We start from the raw sequence: 22,312 nt of genomic DNA, 5'->3' as shown, positions 1-22,312 counted from the left end.
CACAGACAACAACAACAACAAGCACAACTCATGTGCATTTATACAGCATAAAAATGTCCTTGAGAAACGTTACAAAATAGCATATTAAAAGAGACGACGAACCAATAACATTTAAAGTCCTCCCAAATGGAAAATATGACATGAAGGTGAAAACGAGTGCTTTTGGCGCAAAAACAAAATGCCCGAATTTCCAAAATAAAATTACAAAAGGAAAACATTTACCAAGTGAATTCTGGGGATCTAATATTCCTAACAGAAACGTAAGAAATACAAATTTTCTACTCATTGATGTGTAATAAATATAATCAGTCTGAATTAAAAATCTATTTTTTTGTGAATTTCTTATTGTTTATAAGAAGTGAATGCGTCCAATTGTGTACAGTGTTCAGTTGCGACTAGGAGATTTTCAAGACTATCAATATATCTTTGAAAACTTAATCACAAAAACAGTAAGTCCGATTTTATGATCATTTTTAAAATTCAGTCTTCCATTTTCTCTTAGTTGATAGGATGGAAAAAGAAAATTGATGGTGAACTACTATATACAAAATGTAAAACTGTTCAATCATTTATTGTGCTTTTGATACATTTGGTCAAAAGAAACCATTGAAATACGTAGCCACAAACTTGCAACAAACGTAACAATCAACTGTTTCTGTAATGTATATGCACTAAATGTTAACATTCAAGTGTATTATCTAACTGAAGGTGGAATGCATGTGAAGTACTTAAAATGTCATGCATAATCGTGACGTTTTAAACTAGTTTGTTCAATTAAAATCTCTTTATAAATTGTTAATTAAGACCTTTCAATAGATAGAGAGATTTCTTTGTTTCTACTAACAAACTAAATGACATGTTAATATTAGATGATATGAGTGCAAGTTTATACTAACTATCATCATGTTGCTGGATAGATAATTTGATGCTTCGAATTCTATCTTCACTAATCGTTTACAAAATCACTATAATAAATAAACATAAAAAATTAATTTATTATCATATTTATTTCTCCCTATGGGGATTCATGGAGATCGTAATGTTTTAACAGTTGAATTCACAAGTTGATATAAATTAGACCATCATCGAAAACCTGAAAGCACTGTATGGCCGTTTCGTCCCAACATGGGACTCCTCAGCAATATGCTTTATTTTTTTTATTAGTTTTCATACTTTCAAATATAATAACAAGTTTTCGCAGAGTTTGAATATCATATGAAATATATTATTTAGCCATGTTATATTATTTTGTAAGTAAAGTGCTTTTACTCAGTTTTATTTAATTATTTTTTCATTAACTCATCACCATGTATTAGGATTGGATAATAAAGATTACGCATTCATTGATAATTGTAATATGTACTAATAATCATTTTCATTTTTGTACTCATATATGTTAACATAATCAGATAAAAATAATTGACTTCTTAATGTCTATTTACGTTGAATACTTTCTTAATGTAATATTCATAAGATAAAGTTATCATGACTTATCACTAATTTGATTTATTGACACTTCTCTTAAAAATACTTCAATTTAATAAGATTAGATTATTTATGAGTGTACTTTTGAGTATTTTAATCTACACTTACAAAAGCAATTGAGCATTCTATCTAAATGTTTACCATGTATATATATATATACGTTGGTTTTAACTCCAGTAGTAAATAATGTATTTTAATACTTTATCAATGGTGATCAAAGATTTTCAATCAAATAGTGGTCACATTACGACTTGACTAACTTGATTATTACTCTGAAACCAATAGCCATGTATTAACATACACAGATGTGATGATTTGAATTACTTTGAGAAAATCATCACTTTCATAATCATACGTAAGTACCGACCATCATAAGACTTTATTCAGTTGCCTTCTAAATCCTTACAATAATTGTTACTGAATAGTAAAGCGGAATTAGTTGATACACAAATTGGCGATTTTAATTTAGGTAATTTATGTCAACAAATTGGGGATTTCACATTAACTGAGAATTATCAGTTACAAAATATTGTGGCACAGTGAGTAAAGCGTTTACATACGAATATATATATATTCTTCCTCTGATGTGCTTATTCGAGTACTTAGGTATTCAAAGTTACTATGAAAAATCAGTCACTTACGCTGCAAATGTACGTAAGTTTATGAAAATTTGAATAAAGCCAATATAACAATTGAAGAAAAACAATATGAATTAATCATATTTCGTCTTTACTCATCAGCTGCTTACAATCACATAGGTATTGGAATCTCATACAGCATGTAATTGATGAAAATGATCAAACTTTAGGAGTTTGAAGTTAATAAAGTAGTGTTATAAGTATTTTGGTACCATGCACTCCATAAAGTAATACAAATTAAGTAAATATTCGATATGTTTAAAGCGAAGTAATTGTTATTAGACTGATATTTATGTAGAATCTATCTCGTCAGATGAGTAGTATTTCTAAAAAAATAAAGATGTACATTGTATAGTTAAACAATAAATTCTAACGAAATTAATAAAATTGTGTCATAGTAGTTAATTTAATTTCATTATAAACTTGTATATATATTACTATTATTATTACATTTTATAGTAATCCTGAGATTTGCTTACGATTGATTTGACTTAATTATAAAGTTTCAATGGTTGAGATCATGAGTTAATTGAAGCTAAACCACCATAGAAAACCTGGAAGTGCTGGACGGCCGTTTCATCCCATTGTGGGACTCCACGACCCCGCCTCACAGGGTTGGAACCCAGGACCTATTAGTCTCGTGCCAGGCGCTTAACTAATCGACTCATGATCTCAACTATTGAAATTACTACAGTCTCCACAAAACCCATCTGATACTAACCAACATATGCCCACTAGTGACTGGCTTCAAGAGATACATCCTGGAGTCCTAGTGAGAAGCAATGGCCAGTGGAGTTCAACCGGATCAGTTGTGAGGTAGTAACTCACTGAAGACAGTGGTGGATGTGTCACTCAATTTCGTGGATTAGTTGAAGTCAGACATTAACACTGTTGGATGCCGAACAGCTCAGTAGTCTAGTTGGTTAAGCGCCTGGCTCGAGACTGATAGGTTCTGCGTTCGAACCAAGCGAGGTGGGGACGTGGATGCGCACTGCTGAGAAGTCCCACAATAGGACGAAACGGTCGCCCAGTGCTTCCAGGTTTTCTATGGTGGTCTAGCTTCAATTGACTCATGATCTAAACTGTTGAAATTACTACAATCTCCACAAAACCCATCTGATATTAATTATAAAAGATAATAAATTTATTGAATTTATTAGAAAACGCATTGCCTCCTAATCACTGTTCTGGATTTCCAAAAAAAAGCAAAAAACAAAAAAACAAATAGTATAAGTTGAATAATTATTTAAAATAATTTATATCCAGATACATAGATTTTAATTCAAAATTTGTTATATGAACAAGATCTTATTGGATCGTTCATAAACCAATTATTAGTTATGTAAAAAAACAGAATTGGTATCAGTGATGAAAATTAATATGGAACGCTTTTTAACGGTTTTACAATACCATAAAACTATGCATGTCAAATGGTAATAATAATAACTGTAATCATATGCAGTCTATAAATCTATATATTTTATAAAAACGTTGCCTGTTATTTTGTTTAATGCTCCGAAAAGAACATTTTGGTAACCAAAAAAAAGAATTACAGTTGCTGAGAAAGTATCATTTAGAATTTAACGAGAGACTAAACTCTTTAAATTATAACTTCAACTCATTGAGTTATACTATATAATGGAATATAAGTTAATGCTGATTTAATTCATAGTAATTTCAGTTTAGTTAAAATAACTTTATTGACCTATTGTTATCTTGATCTGTAATTCATATTTTGAAATGTTATAGGCTTAATAAAACTAATTTGAATCAAATATGGTAATGTGAAATTGTGTTAATCTTTTCAAATTTATTACGCTTTTCAACATAAACTTACTATAAATGATGTACCATTTGAAGTTTGTTCTTTTCGTCAGAGTACCTTAATGCAATTACTTTTGAAGTTGTCAAGACATGGTTCATGTTGTTTTTATCTGATATAGAAATACGATGTTTATTTCGCTAGAGAATTTACACAGATGAAACTTTACATTATATAGTCATAAAATATATTCACTATAATTCAAAATGTAAAATTTCTAACATCATACAATGATCATAGAGGGGTTTGTGGATATTATAGTAATTTTAATAGTTGAGATCATGAGTCGATTGAAGCTAGACCACCATGGAAAACCTGAAAGCACTGAAAGACCGTTTCGTCTTATTATGGGTTCCCTCAGCATTGCGCATCCACGATCCTGCCTAGCGAGATTCCAACCCAGCACCTATCAGTCTCGCACATGAACGCTTAAGCTCTAGACCACTGAACCGGAATCCAAAGGTGTTAATGTCTAACTTTGACCAATCCACGACATTTCGCCACCGTTCGTCGTAGATGCACACTGCTGCCGCCCAGTGCCTCCATGTTTTCCATAGTGATCTAGCTTCAATTCACTCATGGATTCAACTATTGAACCTTATAATGAAGTGAACAATGCGATACAAATTAACAGAATTCGCATGTATAGATAAGCGAATCGAAATGTTTGGAACTACTACTATTAAAAGAATATTTATTCGTAAAGAACTTTGTAATGAGCCAATCGCTAAAGAGATATAACATATATGAAGTGTAGTCATTTCTGTCGAAAACTCATTCAAATCCATGACGTATAGTAAAATATTCCAGATTGAGAAAACTTGTATTTAAACAAAATGAGTTGTTCACATTCTCTTAAACCTTCTATAACAAATTTGTTAGAGGAATTCATGTTTTTAAAGGTTAACGGTTTCGTAGAAATTCGATAATAAGGAATAACTACACTTAGATTAATAATAACAGATAAAATGCTTTGATTTTAAAATCACTTATTATAAAGAGTGATTCAAAAAACTGCCGTTTCGTCCTATTGTGGGACTCCTCAGAAGTGTGAAGGTAGAAATTTATTAAAATGATTTTCTTTCCATCAAATATATTGTACAAAGTATGTAAAAAATTTTTAAAGAAAATAATGACAGTTTCTAATTCTTAATGAGTAATAATTAATAATCACTAATATTCACAATAAAAAAACGTTTTATTGGATGATACAGTTGACCAATCAAAAAAGCCGAATTACTGATATATTTTACTCAGTGAGATAGCTTTACTCAGATAATTCAACGTAGTATATGGAAGAAATCTACTTCAATTAAAAAAATTTATTACAGTCATTTAAACCAAGTTAGTGAAATAAATAATTTATTATAATAATAAACAGTAGAAGAAGAACGTTTTTTATAATGTAAGTGTTGAATAAATATTTGTTGTTAAAATGATTACTTTTATTCTGTTGTTAATTCATCTTATAAACTTTTAGTATGATTTGGAGAAAATACTAATTATTAGACTTAAAACCTTTTTGATCATAAAACCGATTGATGTTAGACCACTACTGAAAACCTGAAAGCACTGAACAGCCATTTCGTCCCATTGTGAGACGCCTCAGCAGTGCACATCGACAATCCCGCTCACGGGATTCAAACTCAGGACCTACGGTCTCGAGAGTGAACGCTTAACCTTTAGACTACTGAGCTGGCCGGCATCCAACGGTGGTAATGTCTAACTTAAACTAATTCACGAAATCGCACGACCATCTTCCATTGTAGTGAGTTAGATACCTTTCTCTATCCGACACGGATTATCTTCACTGATCACGGCTTCTCACTAGAACTCTGAGAATTGTCTCACGAAACTAGTCACTAGTTAGCATATGGTAAACCTTTTTATAAATTTTCTATTTGTATATGTAACTTTACTTCTATATTAGATTCAATTATTTCATTTATATTTAAGCATGGTTTTATTACTATTTATTCTAAGAATGGAATAGATAGCAAGTGATGACTTCTTTAAGACATGACTAGGTTTTGATTACATTAAAAATATCTATGTAAGGTTTTGTAATTTTTTGTTGGTGAAAATATCCTCCAATTCGTCAGGTTCTATGTTACTATAGTTTTATTCTATAGAAAAGTCTTTGATAATCCCTTTTTATTTGTTAAAATGATTTCTGATAATTTAAGGAAGCTATAAACAAAATCGTAAATCACTTACAGCATTAAAATGTGGCCATGCCATTTCATGACTCATTCACCTAATAATGTTATAAGGGTTGTATAATCCAATGGTAAATATATCCACTTCAGAATCTTCATGTTTGGATAAAATATTTCTGTTGTTTACATTCAGTTTTAGCTAATTTTAGTACAGAATGAAAAAGAAATTCTAAATCGATTAACTGAACACTTCTGTGCCCAATATACTTAAAGTAAAGACCATAACATGATATAATCTAATTTATTATAGTTCTAGAGGACAGATTTGCTTAATTTAGATTAACAGGCATATTTTTGCTTAGATTTATAATAATCCTTGTTAATTCAACTTTTCTAGATTACTTCTTTCTTGATAGATTCTTGGGAAAAAGGTAGTATGTTACATTTAATATCCTGGTGTTTGAGAAAAAATATTATAACCTAATTACTTACAGCTGACTGTTGATATAAATTACTGGGAAAAAATGACTTGTACTATGGTAATTAAAGCAGAATTGTCAGTTATATTTTATCAACTATACAAAATATTACTTACAGCCTTATAAAGTAAATTCATTTAACAGAATATAGAAAGTAAATATCAATAGAATATATGTGTCACATGTAGCTTTAACTGTTCAGCTAAGCAGTTATATCTTATTTATCATAGTTAAACACTGAAGTTTCTTCTAGACAGTAAGAAGAAAGTGTGTAATTAAAGAGGATAATTCGGATGGTTTTATGTTCTTTGATGTCCTAATGATCATATTAATAATGTCATAAAATTAGTTAGTAACATATTTAAATTTCCACACATGTGGATATCAGCTATTTCTTTGAATTTCAATGATAGTACAACACACAAACTATTCAGCTCAGAAAAAAACACCGATTTTTTCTCGTGTATTAAAAGATTATAAGCTAAATATTTACACATTACTGATTATATTCTCAGGACAGAGTGGGTCAGAGAATGCTGGTCAACGGCCTATGCTCCATTAGGAGTAACAGGCGCAAGTAAGTAAGTAGGATTATATTCTTAGTTGAAAAACTAATTTTCATCCATAAGGTTTGTTATTCAGACTTTATAGATTTATGAAATTTATAATTATCAATGTAATAAAACAAAACGATCATTATAATAATTAAATATGAAACCAAAAACTCTTCCATCACTTAGTGACTACCCTTTAAAACAGCTTTTGAGTTTAATATTTACTTCCATGGTTCTGAATACATTGTAAAATGATATTACTATGCATTGAAAGCCATATATTCACAGATATTTATCATCTTCAGTTTACATAATATTAGATAACTTAATCTTAGCCACCATTACTTAAACCATTGTTTATGGAAACAAAATTCCAGTAATATGTCTTTTAAATTTTCACCTACATTTCAATCACATGTAGAGATATAATTTTTGGGTTGTAGACTAAAATACTTTATTTAATTTAGTAAAAATGATTGAATGAGAATCCAATTTTATTATTGTTGAACCTCATCCATACCTGGAAATGTACTATATCTAGGAATTTTTAGGTCTGTGAAATCACTTCATTTATACAAATAGTTAAAGCTGATATCACATATGCATTTAATTATTACAGGCATTTTACCAAATGATTAAACTGATAAATAGATGTAAATCATTGATGAGTTAAAGAAAAAAACAGACAGTCTGTTTATGTAATTCTACATACTTGATATCAGTTCGCTATTACTATATAAACAGAAAAACTTTACATCTATAAACAATGAATATTTGTGCAAATAATTTCAAACTTATTTGCCTTGAATTTCATAAAACATGACCCATCATCAAGTATGAATCAATTAAATGTATAATACTACTTATTGAATAACTTTTCTCTCTTTCAGGTTAACTCTAGTTAGTGATGCGTATGATGAAACATAGTTCTTCATTTTATTTCGTATATTATTATACGGCTAACTCTATTGTACAACAGCTGTATAAAAAAGTCAGATGCAGTGTATTTGAAGTTATTTCGTCCGTGCAATGGGGGCGAATAAAGAATGAAAATTGAATAGAAGCAGCTAGGCGAGATGTTACACGCCTACTCACTCTGATTAAGCATGAATCCCCATACAAAAAAACAGACAAAATATACAATAAAACAAGCAGATAAATGCATACAACCAAAGTACACATTCTCACAGAAAGTGTGCAATATAAATTGATACGTTTGGGGATACATGACAACATACATGGATTGATAAACAATAGATTAATAGTCGGGTTAGAATGAAACATTAAGTAATCATGACTTGTCATGGATAAAATGGTAGACGTATGCTGTAGTTAGATAACATGATACACTATAAACTCAACTTGTCCAACCATATTTCTTTAAACCTAATACTCCGTTTTAATGTATATACTATTATTCACCTAAAAATGACAGACGTTTTTTTTCTAAAACTTTAAGTATTTAGTTGTTATTATAAACTATTTTTAAAGTAATCGAAACAATCTGACAATGATAATTCTATAACTGAGAACTAACAGAAAATTAATAGAATTCATTTTCGAAAAAATATTTTTGAAAAGGTTTTCGATAAAATACCATCTTTGCAGGTTTATTTCTTAAAACATTGACACCCTCTCACATGTTACCTACTTTTTTTCTGGTTACCGTTTTTTTAGCGAGTTAGTTTTCTACGAGATGAGGTCGTTAATCCAATGCCCAACCCTTCTCCTTTATCCAGGCTTGGGACCGGCAATAGTCACATAGGGACATTAGGGTCACATATGAATAGCTCCAATTACTCACATACTTTAATTATTCTTAAAATTATTTATGTAAGAATACTGTAGTTTGTATAATTGTCTGTATTATTCTTAAACAAAACTTACATAGTTACACACGAAATTTTATCATTAATCTATAGCATATAGATTTTAATAAACTTATTTAATAATGGAATTTTTCATAAATTCCCTTTTTCTTACCTAACTACTTTCCCCAACTGTAAAGAATATTTACCACCTTAAATTATTCTCTTATTTATTTTTAAACAAAAAAATAAATAACAGATGGGTTTTGTGGATATTATAGTAATTTCAGTGTTTAAGATCTTGAGATAGTAACTCACTGAAGACAATGATGGATGTGTCGCTCAATTTCGTGGATTAGTTGAAGTTAGACATTAACACCGTTGGATGCTGGCAGGGTCAGTGGTCTATTGGTTAAGTGCTCGCACGCGAAATCAGTAGGTCCTGGGTTCGAATCTCTCGATGGGCCAGGTCGTGGATGCGCACTGCTGAGGAGTCCCACAATGGGACGAAACGGCCGTCCAGTGCTTCCAGGCTTTTCATGGTGGTCTAGCTTCAATTGACTCATGATTTTAGCCATTGAAAATAATGAATCTATAAGACTGAATCAATTATTTTTCATGTCATGACTTCTCATTTAATTAAAAACAACCAAAAATGATTTCAAAAGAAAAAAATCAGTATCATATTTGTATTTTTGGTTAGGATAAACATCAATAGTTACTTTTTATAATTTAAAAGGAAAAATTAAATTTTTCCTCACCTAAAAAGTATCACACATGAAAGGAAACTATTTTGGTTAATTACATATATACATTTTTCAAAATAAAGATTTCATAATAAGTAAAGATGGATAGTGGTTAGTAGTGGAATCCGGAACACACTAGCTACTATCTGTTTTTGTTTATAATGCTTGTGAAGTAAGACAATATCGATGCAATACGCCATAGTATGCACATAGACCAATAACAGACTGATCAATTTCAGTCCTAAACATCAATGGTAAGATTTAAGTAAATAATACCAAGTGAATTTCAGAAATTTCATAGTTTTATTCATTACTTTAATCATTTATAGTAAATTTGTTTTACAGACAGATATCAAAATTGAACGGTTATTTTTATTAGAACTTTCGTAGTTTTGGTCTTACATTAAATAGATATGTATAATTTGTTTAACTAAATGAGGACATCATATATACAATTTCAGTCTGTCACTGCATGCATGTGTGAACAATGAAGGTTTCTAATGTAATTTGTTCGGAATGTAAAGTGAATGAATAACATATGAGTAAAACTTTGATTTAAGATAAACGGGAACATTTAATGATTGACTATTGAATTAATTAGCTCATTAATCATTTACAAATTGGTGTAACGTTTTCGTACTTATTTATTCTGGATATAAGAAAATTTGGCGAGACTGTAATTTATGAACGAACCAATCAGGTATAAGATAACAGGTTTCGGATTTTAGCACAAAATTCATACACTCATTTGGTCAAATACTATTTTGACATTATAGCTGATGTCAGTTCGTGATGAAAACCCTAAATCTAATTCCTAACCCTTACCATCAACCGTAAATCATAATTCTAATTCCTCACATTGCTGTACAACCCTCATTTAGTTCTAGTTAACAGGTGGATATTTTCAAGGTTATTTCGCGTTGCTCAAAGGTCGTCCATAAATTATAGTCTCACTGAAAATGTTTCTTAAATATTGAATGCATTAAAATGAATCACATCAATCACTGTAGAACACTGACAGAAGAAACTAATTACAAAATGATACATTTTCCAAAATAAAACGACATGAGACTTGATGTACAACTTAAGTCATTTATGTATCATAATTTTTCATTTAAACTACAATAAAAATGCTGTTTTTTTTTCTGAAACATAACTAAAATTAGATAGAATTATCACTATAAATCTCGATGTAATGTTAATTTCTTCAGGTGACTTATACGAAATATGTTTGTGGAAAGCAAGCCGTTGTATGAGATACTTCTAAAAAAGCCTCCTCTCTAAACAGTATAGTTTTCATAGGACTAAGCATGAATGAAGAGATAACGTAATAGCAGAACTACACTTGAAAGCAATTATGTTAAAGTCGACATAGTGGCTTATAGAATAATCTGAAATAAGACTAAATTCGCATATGATCCCAAGGATTCAATGTAATATTCGAAGTGAAATAAATCATTCACTTTTTTTAAAAAAAAGTACATCAAACGATGTTTGGTATCATATTCTAGCAGGTATGGTAAAAGATACAACCATAAAAAAAGAACGGTTGTGAGATGTCCTTTATTACTTCTCATTTTGATGAACTGGCGAACTATGTTGTATTGACAAACACTGGGAACGTTTATTCAGATACGGATTAGCCTTACATTTGTTTTTATTAAAAATAATTTCACACAAATTTACTTTATACGGTATACGGACCCAACACATAAAGTGAATAACATTGTTTTCAATTAGATCATGATCAGGAGTTACTCTAATTAACATAAATATTAATGTGCATGTACGAAATTATTAAACCAATCAATGTAGTTTATCAGTCAGTGGGATAGATTACATAAATAAACGTAATAAGTAGAAAAGTACACACAGATAACGTAATAGCAGGTGCACTAGTTGTGATAAGAATAATAAAGGCTTGAACCAATGTTTCATGATAGGAAGTATGTCAATGACTTGAAATATTTACACTGAATAAACATGAATTAAAAACTATTAAAATTACGTAATAAGAAATGTTCAGATTTAGAAAAATAAACAATCAAGGAGTATGGAAAATATGATTTTCAAGTATAACTATGTATTGTAATGTTGATGGTTTCTAAATTCCATTTTCTATTAAAGATATTATATAGAAGTATCATTAATCAAATTTTTAAAATCAGTTGCTTGATAGGATATTGACAGAGGTTATTAAAATAATATCATGAATTATTTCACACGATACTAGTATATGACAAATCGTTTACTTAATGCATAGAATCATAAGACTTACAATAATAAACATTCTAATATTCATAGTCTTGCTAGTTATTTAAGTCCCTTTTAAAAAACTGATCTTCTTATAATTACCAGGATTATTGGGTTTCCCAGACAATTGTAATAGCAATTTTGATAGTCGAATTCATTAGTCAATTGGTGCTAGACTATCATGGAAAACCTGGAAACACTGGACGGTCGTTTCGTCCTAGCATGGAACTCCACAGCAGTGCGCATCCACGATCACGCCCAGCGGGATTCAATCCCAGGACCTATCAGTTTCGCGCGCAAGTGCTTAACCCCTAAACTACTGATCCGCCCGGCATTCAACGGTGTTAATATCTATCTCCAACTAATCCACTAAGTTGCGCCACCGTCCGCCATCAGTGAGTTACTATCTCACGAATGTCACACTGCTAAGGAGTCACATACTAGGATGAAATGGCCGTCTAGTGCTTCCAGGTTTTCCATGATGGTCTAGCTTCAATTGACTCATGAATTCAATTACTAAATTACTATGAAATCCACAAAACCCCTCTCTAATTATAATTGTAATAGCGTCGGTGGTTTTTTATATATAAAATGTTGTTGGCAGATAATTAGATAAACGACCCAGTTTAATAAAAAAATATTTTTAAAAACATAAAGTTTTTTTAAGTTTAAAACAAAGAAAGTTTGTTACATTTCCAATAAGTCTAATTAGAAAAGTATTAGATTAAATGTTCCTTAGAAAAATTGCAATTCATCTACACATACTACTTGAGATAACATTGAACTAAATCAGAGTAAAACTAATGAAAATTAAAGAAACCAATGGATAAACATATACATAAAATTATCAAAATACTTTGCTCTTTTTATTCACTTACATTATGAGATCATAAAGAAAATCTTAAGTTTATTGATGAGGATTTTCAAGAGATTACACTTTTGGAGATGTATAATACAAATGTGAAGATTTTGTTATTATTATCAAACAATAGTGACGTAAATGTTGAAAGAAAGAAGACAGTTTACAATAATCCTAATGATAAGTTTTAATGAAGCTATTCAGATTATAATACACAGTAATACTGAAAATAATTTTTAATCAGGCTGAACTGTCAATGATAACTTTTGTAAAGTTAGTGCATAAAAGCCTATTTGAAGTTATAGGGTTTCGGTTAGTAAACAGCTGAAGCAATGGTTTCATGATTTTCCCGAAATTATTATTCTTTTTCTACAAATATGTGGATTATATATAAACTGATTGTTGATGCTTCCTCAAAGGAGATATTTTATTTAACTCAATTATGATAAGATTCATCCCATATCCTTTTTTTTCTTTCCTACCGTATATTATGTTTTGTACAGAGTAATTTTTGATCAAAGAGGTCTTCTGTTTGTCTGTAAATCGAATATAATGTCTTAGAATTTCAAGTTTAATCAGCCTTAAGATACATCATCCATTCAGTCACCTCATTATTAGAAAAATGTGTTTGTAAATGTTGAAATATTGAAAAGAAATTCTAAAAATATTTAAAGCATAGTAGCCATAGAAAATAAGTAGTTTCTTAGGGGAATAACCCATTAGGTTCTAATTTCAAAAAATCTAATTAATTCATGGATGATTTATTTCTGGCTTAAATTTATTAAGTTATTATAATGCTTTCATGTACTATAATCATATTTCCTTTTATTGTTTGTATTTTTGTTTCAGAATGATTAAATTGGCATTACATTTATTGATCAGTCTATATATATTAAGCGAAGTTTCCTGTGAAGGTAGGTTGAACTATAGTTTTTGCTAAAGCACAACAGTATTTCTATTTTTAAATAGCTTTATAAGTCTTAACATGCTAAATAATACGTATAAATAATGATACCATTCGACGGTTTCTGAAGGTTTACTCATGGTATATAATCCAATAAATTGTTATTTGAATTTGCTACACAGAAACATTTCTGTAGTTGATTTATCTTTTTTCATAAAAGAAGGAAATGTTACGTGTGAAAAATTTCACCTATAGCTCACCTGTTTGTTTAATTTGCTAAATTCAACTTGGTTCACTTCTCAATGTACTTCAACTGTCGAAGGTTCAGAACAAAACTGTAAAACTAATGGATCTTTACTCTTAATTTTTTGTATCTTCTTCTTGTTAATATTATGAACTGAAGTTTGATCATTGTTTCTTTGGGATCCTGGATTTCACTGCTAGCTAATATCCAAGTTCACTTAAAAGGATAAAAATATTTATGCTTTATTATATCAAAAGCACATACGTCTAATATGGCTAATAAATAAACGGCTCTTATCAAAATGCAGTTTTGATACCATTTCAACAATAAGTTGAATGGAAATGAAAAACAGCGGAAATGTGTCTAAATGCTGTAGTTTGAGAACTCATTAATTCGTCTACAGATGACATTTGAGAATATATATCACTTTTAAGTAATAAAAAACAGAAATAAATTAGTGGATAATAGTGTTAAATTTTAAATTTGTCTTCTTTTAGCCTGACAGTTTACTCAAATTAATCCATTCTTATAAATAGACATCGTCATGAACAGAAACTAGCTGAACAATATCTGTTTCACGCCACTTCGAGGTTGTCGTAAGTGAATGGTACCGGTAAATAATAAACTAGAATGAAACAGCTGGTTATTGCTTACTGATAATAAATACATCTCCAGGTGATGTTAACAACGGAAACTGTAATTGACTTATTTCTCTGGTTCTTAATGTAATACATGTTGATATTATATGTATGATCCTTTTAGAACAGTCTAAAATAAGTAGTATATTTTAGATTAGACAAAATATCCAAATCCTTAAAACTTCTTTGCTTTGTTTTTCGGTGTTCATTTATTTGTTTAATTATTGTTTCTAAATTAAGAACTTAGTAATTAAGATAGGTGGGATTGCTTTAGTTTTACTGTGATGATAATAGCTCTAAATACTTCTTTCATATTAGGAAACTCAATATGGTACGTAAATAAATTGTATGATTAGAAAGAAATTTGTGATCAGTGACGATTTTATTGGGCTTATTTATGTACCATATTGAAAAAGAGCGTTTAAGAAGATATGTATTTTTCAATAGTTGAAATCATGAGTCAGTTGAAGCTAGACCACCATGGAAAACATGGAAGCACCGGACGTCCGTTTCGTCCCAGCATGAGACTCCTCAGCAGTGCGCATCCACGATCCCGCCCCCCGCGAGATTAGAACACAGGACCTATCAGTTTTGCGCGCGAGCGCCTAACCATTAGACCACCGAGTCGACCGGCATCCAACGGTGTTAATGTCTAACTTCAACCAATCCACGAAATCGCGCTACCGTACACCATTGTCTTCAGTGAGCTGATATCTCACAACAGACCTGGTTGAACTCCACTGGTCACTGCTTCTCACTAGAACTCCAGGTAATGCCTCTTGAAGTCAGTCACTAGTGAGCAGATGATTATTATCAGAAGCGGTTTTGTGGAGATTTTAGAAATTTCGATATATTTTTATTAATTCCTTTCCAGGATTTATATTGCAATGCGAAATATTCATCTAGAACATTTGAGTAGTTATAAATTATAAAATAAATTATGGGTTTTTAAAATAAGGAGTAATGATTGTAATAACAATTATTATAAAAAGTGGTTTCTCTATATACAATCATTATAATTTATGGCTAATTAGTTATATATTCACTTATGAAGTAGAAATAGAGTTTATTCATATAGTCAACAAAATGACTAAGTCATCATCAATGAATGTAAATGGAACTATATGTGTTAAGTGGAATTTGGTAATAACTATAAGTTTTAGTTACCTAGCCAGATAATATTAAATTCATCATTATCCAATATGATTAACATAAGAGTGATTGCTATGACGAATGAATAGTAGGTGATCATAGAAAGAATGTAGAGTCAACAGATGATTTCTGTATTCAGAATTTTATTTGGAAAGCTTTGATTACAATTAGTTTAACTGTTTTCTGAACAGAGTAGTACATTCCATTGAGTGCTTCAATTGTAAAATGTATGTGAAAGTGAATGACAGGATTTCACGTTTCATACTTACAAAACGAAATGATCATGAACTTGTAACTTGTCTATTTGTTTTCTTTCCTGAATATGATTGACATTACTCCAAAATTGTGGAACAACTTAGTTATATATAGGTATGTTCTATAAGTTATCTAGTTGAGTGATTATGAAAAAAACTTGATCAGTTAGTTTAAAAATGATTAGTAAAAGATAATCAGTTGAACGTCGCTTGTGTAAAAAGAGCGCAAACAAAGCCATGAGAACATCAGGAAACCTTCCACATTTTGTGAAATACTCTATGTTTTGCCAAAAGATCCAAATGTCAGAATAAAATCTTTAACAGGAAATGAAGCCCAATGCTTTTTTTAAACTTCAGGTAATAAATATTGAATATTATTCTGAAACTCTACTTCACCGAACAATCCCTTGGTAGTGATCAATCGGATGTTTGCTATATCTTATTGGTGTATCCTCTAAGCTAGTTAATTCTAACTTAGTATCAACAGAGTAGTTCAATATTTCCGAAAAGCTATAATTTAGTTAACTTTACTGATGTGATGTGTTGATGGGTTCTAAATAGTATATAATTCAGAGTTACTACTTTCTATTATCTTTAATACCAACTATTGTATACTAGTCTCTACATACTTAATTATGGGTAGTTGCTTGGATTAGCTGAAGCAATAATATATAAATTTAGATAGATTTAAACAGTATGTCTCATTCCCAGTGTAGTTTCATAAATCATATTATGAAATAACATAGATAAGTAAACAGAAATATAAATGCTTATTTGTACCAAAGTTGTAGACGAATGGCGGTAGTTATTAACTAGAAAATATGCAAAAATAGCATTCACTGGAACTTTTTAGTACAAAATGGTTACATAGACATGTATCAAATTTAGTTGGTTACGTTCTGTAATTTCTGTTAAATTTACTGGTTGAATTATCTGATGGCCCATTATATTTTGAAAGTTTACGTAGCAAATAATATTATTTGAGTTCCTGTCTACTTATATAAAGCAAATAACTGGCAGATCACATTGATTATAATTCTCAAAAGTACTAATTGGTAATCAGTAAGGTGAAGTTGATTATTTATTTGTTGATTTAATTCACAGTTACTCTATATCAAATGATTTGGATTCAATCATATTACAGTTCACAGATTTTGTCGAGTTGTTAATATCAACCATTACATTCAGCAGTCCTTCGATTTATATAAGTTTTTTCTAGTCTAAACAAACAGTTGTATTTAATTCATTTTTGCATTAGTTGGTTGAATCTTCTTCTCATCGATGTTCAATTCCCGGGGTTAATATCAACTCTGAAATGCAGGTACACCCAATTGACGAGTCTTAAATAGGACGAAATGCTCATTATGAATTCCACTGCTAGCTACCAGTTGTTATATTTGTTGATTTCAGTATGAAATAATTCATCATTGTGTAAATGTTATCGGATATAAAGAATTCTATATCATAACTCTGAGCTATTTACTAATAAATTGAACCATAACTACTTTCAACAGTTTTATTATCAAATGATATTTATTCATGAGAACTTATTATTTACTTCCTAACAATAACAATAACATTTCCATAAGTCTTAAGTTTCTTCCATAATATATATATATATATATATATATATATATATATATCTGTTTCCTTGAGAAGTGATTTATGAATGGGGAGAAATTTGCTTGCAGGAGGAAAAAAATAGTTGTTGTCCAAATGGGAATAAATTGCTTATATCGACATAATCGAAACTATTTTTATTTTTGTTTTTTTTCAATTATTCAGCTGACTTAAACAAAATATATATTAATTTATAATAAGAAACATTTTGTATAATTTAAGTATCTCCCACAGTCTTTTCAGGCAGGTTGCAAAACTTTTTTTCTTTGGTTAGATTTATAGAAAAAGTGGTAAGTTTATTTTTATTTGAATAAGATGTTGGAGGAAAATTATCAACTTACCAGCTAAAATTGGTTAAACAATGGCTCTTTTTTTGGTAAAATATTCACTATCCGTGTACATAAATGATATTAAGCCTGGTCCTAGTAGTAATCTGGCACTACCATGATAGGATAGATATTCATTCATTCTTAACTTTCAATAAGCATCTAGCGAAAAGGAGTCCATAAAATTGACATTTTGATTTATAAATAAGCATTTCAAGTTCACGGCTTGGAAATACAAACTGCTGCAACAGTTAACAATTATGTTAAAAATCACTTTTATCCTTAACAAAGATGTCATTAAACTAACTCAGAATTAAATGTCTAAAATATTTCAGTTCTCTTTTTAGTGATGATAAGTAGAATTTGGACCCAGAATTAATGCCATAATGAATGTCATTCAAATGAGAGAACTCTAATTAATTTTTGAATATCATTACTGACAATAATTGAAAGTAAACTCTATTGGAAACATATTTAATGTATAAATAGATGTTAAATAATTTGACTGAATTTATTAAAACTTTAGTTATAGCAAGTAGTACATTAAACTGATGTAAACAAAACGAAAAGTACACATATTGGTTGACAATAAAAAGAAAATGTTATTTACTGTTTTCTGAAATTATATGCTTTTACGAGTACAAAAGGTATTTGAAAAACCCTCATACTTTTGTTTATTGACTTTTCATCGATATTCTGTCAATCACTGATCAGAATCCAGGTTAATTATATTGTTTAACGGACATTTTTCTTACGAACTGATTACAGATTGAAAATAATTCAGACAAAATGGGCCAGTGAGAAGCGTTTACTTCTGACAGGACTTTCCATACGTCATAGTTCATATTTAAATGATAGCTATTGTTTCGTCACTAAATGATTACTGGATATATTCACTCTTAAGTGGGTTAGAAGAACGCAACTGATTTCTTTGTTACAAAAGGTTAAGCAGAAAAAAGTAGAAACTTTGTGGATTCTTTCTTCTTAAAAATTCATTGTCAGAGTACCAGTTTTACAAATAAAAATATTTAAATGATGTTTGAGAATGGAAACTGGTTAAAAAGGAGAAACCAATCTACTTATTTGTCCTGTTTAAAAATTCCATCGTAAGGTAATTTAAGGTATTGAATTGTGCGTCAAATTACAGTTCTCTCAAAATAAGTTATAGCTGTTTACCCTAAGGAGATATGCAGTAATATTTGTTGGGATTGATTGATATACAGGAGACACAAGTCCAACTCATTTATTTATTCTAGCCTGAAATAAAAATTTTTATTTCACTACTAACGTTTAGCAAGTGATATTAGTCAGTTACTCAGAATTATCTTTATATCATCTGCTCCAGATCAGTTTGTAATTTAATTTAATTACGCTTTTCGTCTCTTCTTATAACTGCTTAGGTTTTATCATTTTATGCTGTAGATTATTTTAGTATATCCACTTAATACATGACAAGAAAAACGTGAGTTTAGAAACAAACTCCTAATAATACCCTAGGAATCCTATCTGAAACTAAATGACCTCTGAGGGCTTGGTTGTTTTTCCTTTGAGTGTACTGATACCCTACTTATTTGCACAGGGATTTCTACACGAGTTACTGAAGATGACTATATACCAGCTTATTAGGATACGATTTTGATGCTTATTGATGACAGGGGTTAATGGAAACTTTTATGTACTGTGTTTTTTTATATCGCTAATAGCCTTTCATTATTGAGTATAACTACACTATTCAGATTACAGCACCAGTCTTGATATTGTTCACTTTTTTCCAAATTTAATAAAATATTACTTGTTTTAAAATACACTTTACAACAGTTCTGCTATGGTGAAAACACTTTAATTTGCATGAGTTTAAATGGTTCGAAAACTGAATATAAAAGTTTGTAAACTAACTTTTTTCACTGAGCTTCAAATCCCCAAAATAGGCCCACCCTCCTTTTTTACATTAGCTGACTTTGTAACCAATGGTTAGATAGTTTTTATTCATTATATCATAATACTACACACCTCATGTAAACAACCTCATCATTTCCATGTTTTTACTATCAAAACTTATATGATTTAATCTTCATGTGCTTGAACAATTTATTTAGCACTCAACAGACATTTATTGTATCATATTTGATTCATATAAGTTCACGTTTTACAGAATCCATGATCAAACGTTAAACTTGACTGATTCTACAATTTAATTTATATTTACACTACATGCTGATCATTCCAACATTTATAGTCAATTTCAGATATTTAAATCGGAATTTAGAAAAAATAAGGAATTAGCTGAAAATTCCTCAAATAATTCACTTTAAAGCTGTAAAGTTACACGTTGACTAATCGTTGAAAACGATCTAACTTCAATAGCAAATATATTTATTAGTTTGAACCGATAATGAGAAGTATAATAAAGGTCACTCCGTTATAAAATTTGCATATTTCTGTAATATGATATTTAGGATTGAAATGATATGTGATCATTGGAATGTAATCTCTTAGTATAAATATTTTGACAAAGTCTATATATACAATTTGATTATATCATAGATAGTGATTGACTGTGGAATATTAGAAACGAGAAAATAGAGAATGCTACAAATTACGATCAATATAATACCAATCAAAAGTTTGTGACTCATATGAATCGTTACGAAGTCGAGTAAATGATTAGACTTATAACGTGAAGAATAACATTTGGTTGTGTGTGTATACAATGGACAAGTCCTAAATGAGATCAGACACCTATTGTGTATTCTGCTAATATCAATTACTCAAATATCTAGAAGTCTTGTAGATTTAAATATGATAAAACTTTGGATTATTTGACATTTTTAATTTGTCATAGTCTGGATATAATTTACAATCATAATAAAACAGTTTTCATTCGAAATCTGTTCATATATGAATCTTATTTATTGAATTCATAACCATTTCATAGTAAAAACCAAACTACATGCTTTCAATTCTTGAAGACGAGATTTACTGATATGAATGCTACAATTATGATTATTATTTATCAAATCAACTTTCTGTCAGTTTAATAATGTTGTTGTTCTTTTTTTTTCACCTCTCGTTTTTTTTTACAGAAGATAATAATTCATTACAACCGTGGGATTCCTCAGAATATAATCCTCGAAATCGTGTCATCGCACCTTATAAACGCCGACAAATATTTCGTTTCGGTAAACGAAACTCACATCCAACAATCTACAAAGAAATGGATGAATTACCTAGTCTATGGGATATTTATCGTAAATGATAAACTGACAATGTTATGTTTTTTTTAAACAAAAGAAATCTATGTATGATTAAAATAAAATGCACTAAATAATTGAGATTTATTGTAATCAATTATTTTTAATCTGTCTAATTTAAAGTGAATTTTAAAAGAGAAACATTGAATAATGCAGCATCATTTAAAAAACATTCTTATTTTACCGTTTCGTATAAGCAATAACAACCAAGAAGAAAAACACCTTTAGATATTGATCATATTTCTACGTTGCATCGAAATGTTACTTACAGTGTATTTCCTTTTCATAAAATGTATAACAAAGGATGTTTATTGCAGTTACAAAATTTGGATCTAGTTGTTACTAAAGTAGCTGTACGATTACATAATTAAAAAAAAGCGAAACAAACCTAATAAGTTATTGAAAACAAAATCAAGACAAATTAGTGGAGAAAATTCTCTCTTTAAGGCGATATCATTTAACAAATCTTTACAATAGTGTTAATAGTTATTTAGAATATATAAGTCTATAATAAAATATAAAATTCTTTCATCATAGAAAGTGATTGAAAACGTTTTCCGGTATCAGAAACTGATTACATAACAGGCCAATGTCAAAATAAATTACGGACATACATATTGATTTACTGGATTAAATTGTTTGAATTTTACTCACAAAATGTCTATCAGTTTAATAATGGAAATTTTTTGACAAAAATTTGTCGTAAGACTAATATAAGTAACAGGCTACCAATCATCTTAGATTACAAGTGTTACTCACTAAACTGTTCATCACTGTATGATCTTTATAACTGTTAAAGAAACGTAAATTGATTAAAATCCTTTGTGTATAAATTTATATAAAAGTTCTTGTTGAAACTAAAATGTCACATATGTGAATATGGAAAAAGGTCAATTTCTGCGCATTAAATCATGTTTAGTGATATCTCAATCGTAAATTATCTAAATAGAAAGTCATATCTCCATAAAACACAATCAATAACTTAGGATCCTAAAAGTAGAAATTCTATCCACTTTATTTACAAGTTTTTGTTAGGTAGATTGATAAAACACTAACTAAGTAGTACAAGTTAACAAAAATCTACTTGCGTATTTACCTACTTACTTGCTTACACCTGTTA

The 22,312-nt window shown here is 29.5% G+C and overlaps 1 protein-coding gene across 2 annotated transcripts; it reads left to right on the top strand.

Annotated features, from left to right (window-relative positions):
* Positions 1-5,222: 5,222 nt before the first annotated feature.
* MS3_00010588 (uncharacterized protein) lies at positions 5,223-21,285 on the top strand. Of its 2 annotated transcripts, none has more exons than XM_051218975.1 (3): positions 5,223-5,289; positions 13,653-13,717; positions 21,025-21,285. In XM_051218975.1, the coding sequence occupies exons 2-3, from the start codon at positions 13,654-13,656 to the stop codon at positions 21,195-21,197; spliced, it is 237 nt and encodes a 78-aa protein (XP_051069113.1). In that variant the 5' UTR covers positions 5,223-5,289; position 13,653; the 3' UTR covers positions 21,198-21,285. The 2 variants fall into 2 exon arrangements, with proteins under 2 accessions (XP_051069113.1, XP_051069114.1); XM_051218976.1 differs by having other exon boundaries at positions 5,223-5,350.
* Positions 21,286-22,312: the final 1,027 nt, after the last annotated feature.

The sequence above is a fragment of the Schistosoma haematobium genome, chromosome 3, assembly GCF_000699445.3.
Source record: "Schistosoma haematobium chromosome 3, whole genome shotgun sequence".
NCBI lineage: Eukaryota > Metazoa > Platyhelminthes > Trematoda > Strigeidida > Schistosomatidae > Schistosoma > Schistosoma haematobium.
The sequence above is the reverse complement of the archived record's forward strand: the minus strand, read 5'-3'. Positions and strand labels throughout refer to the sequence as shown.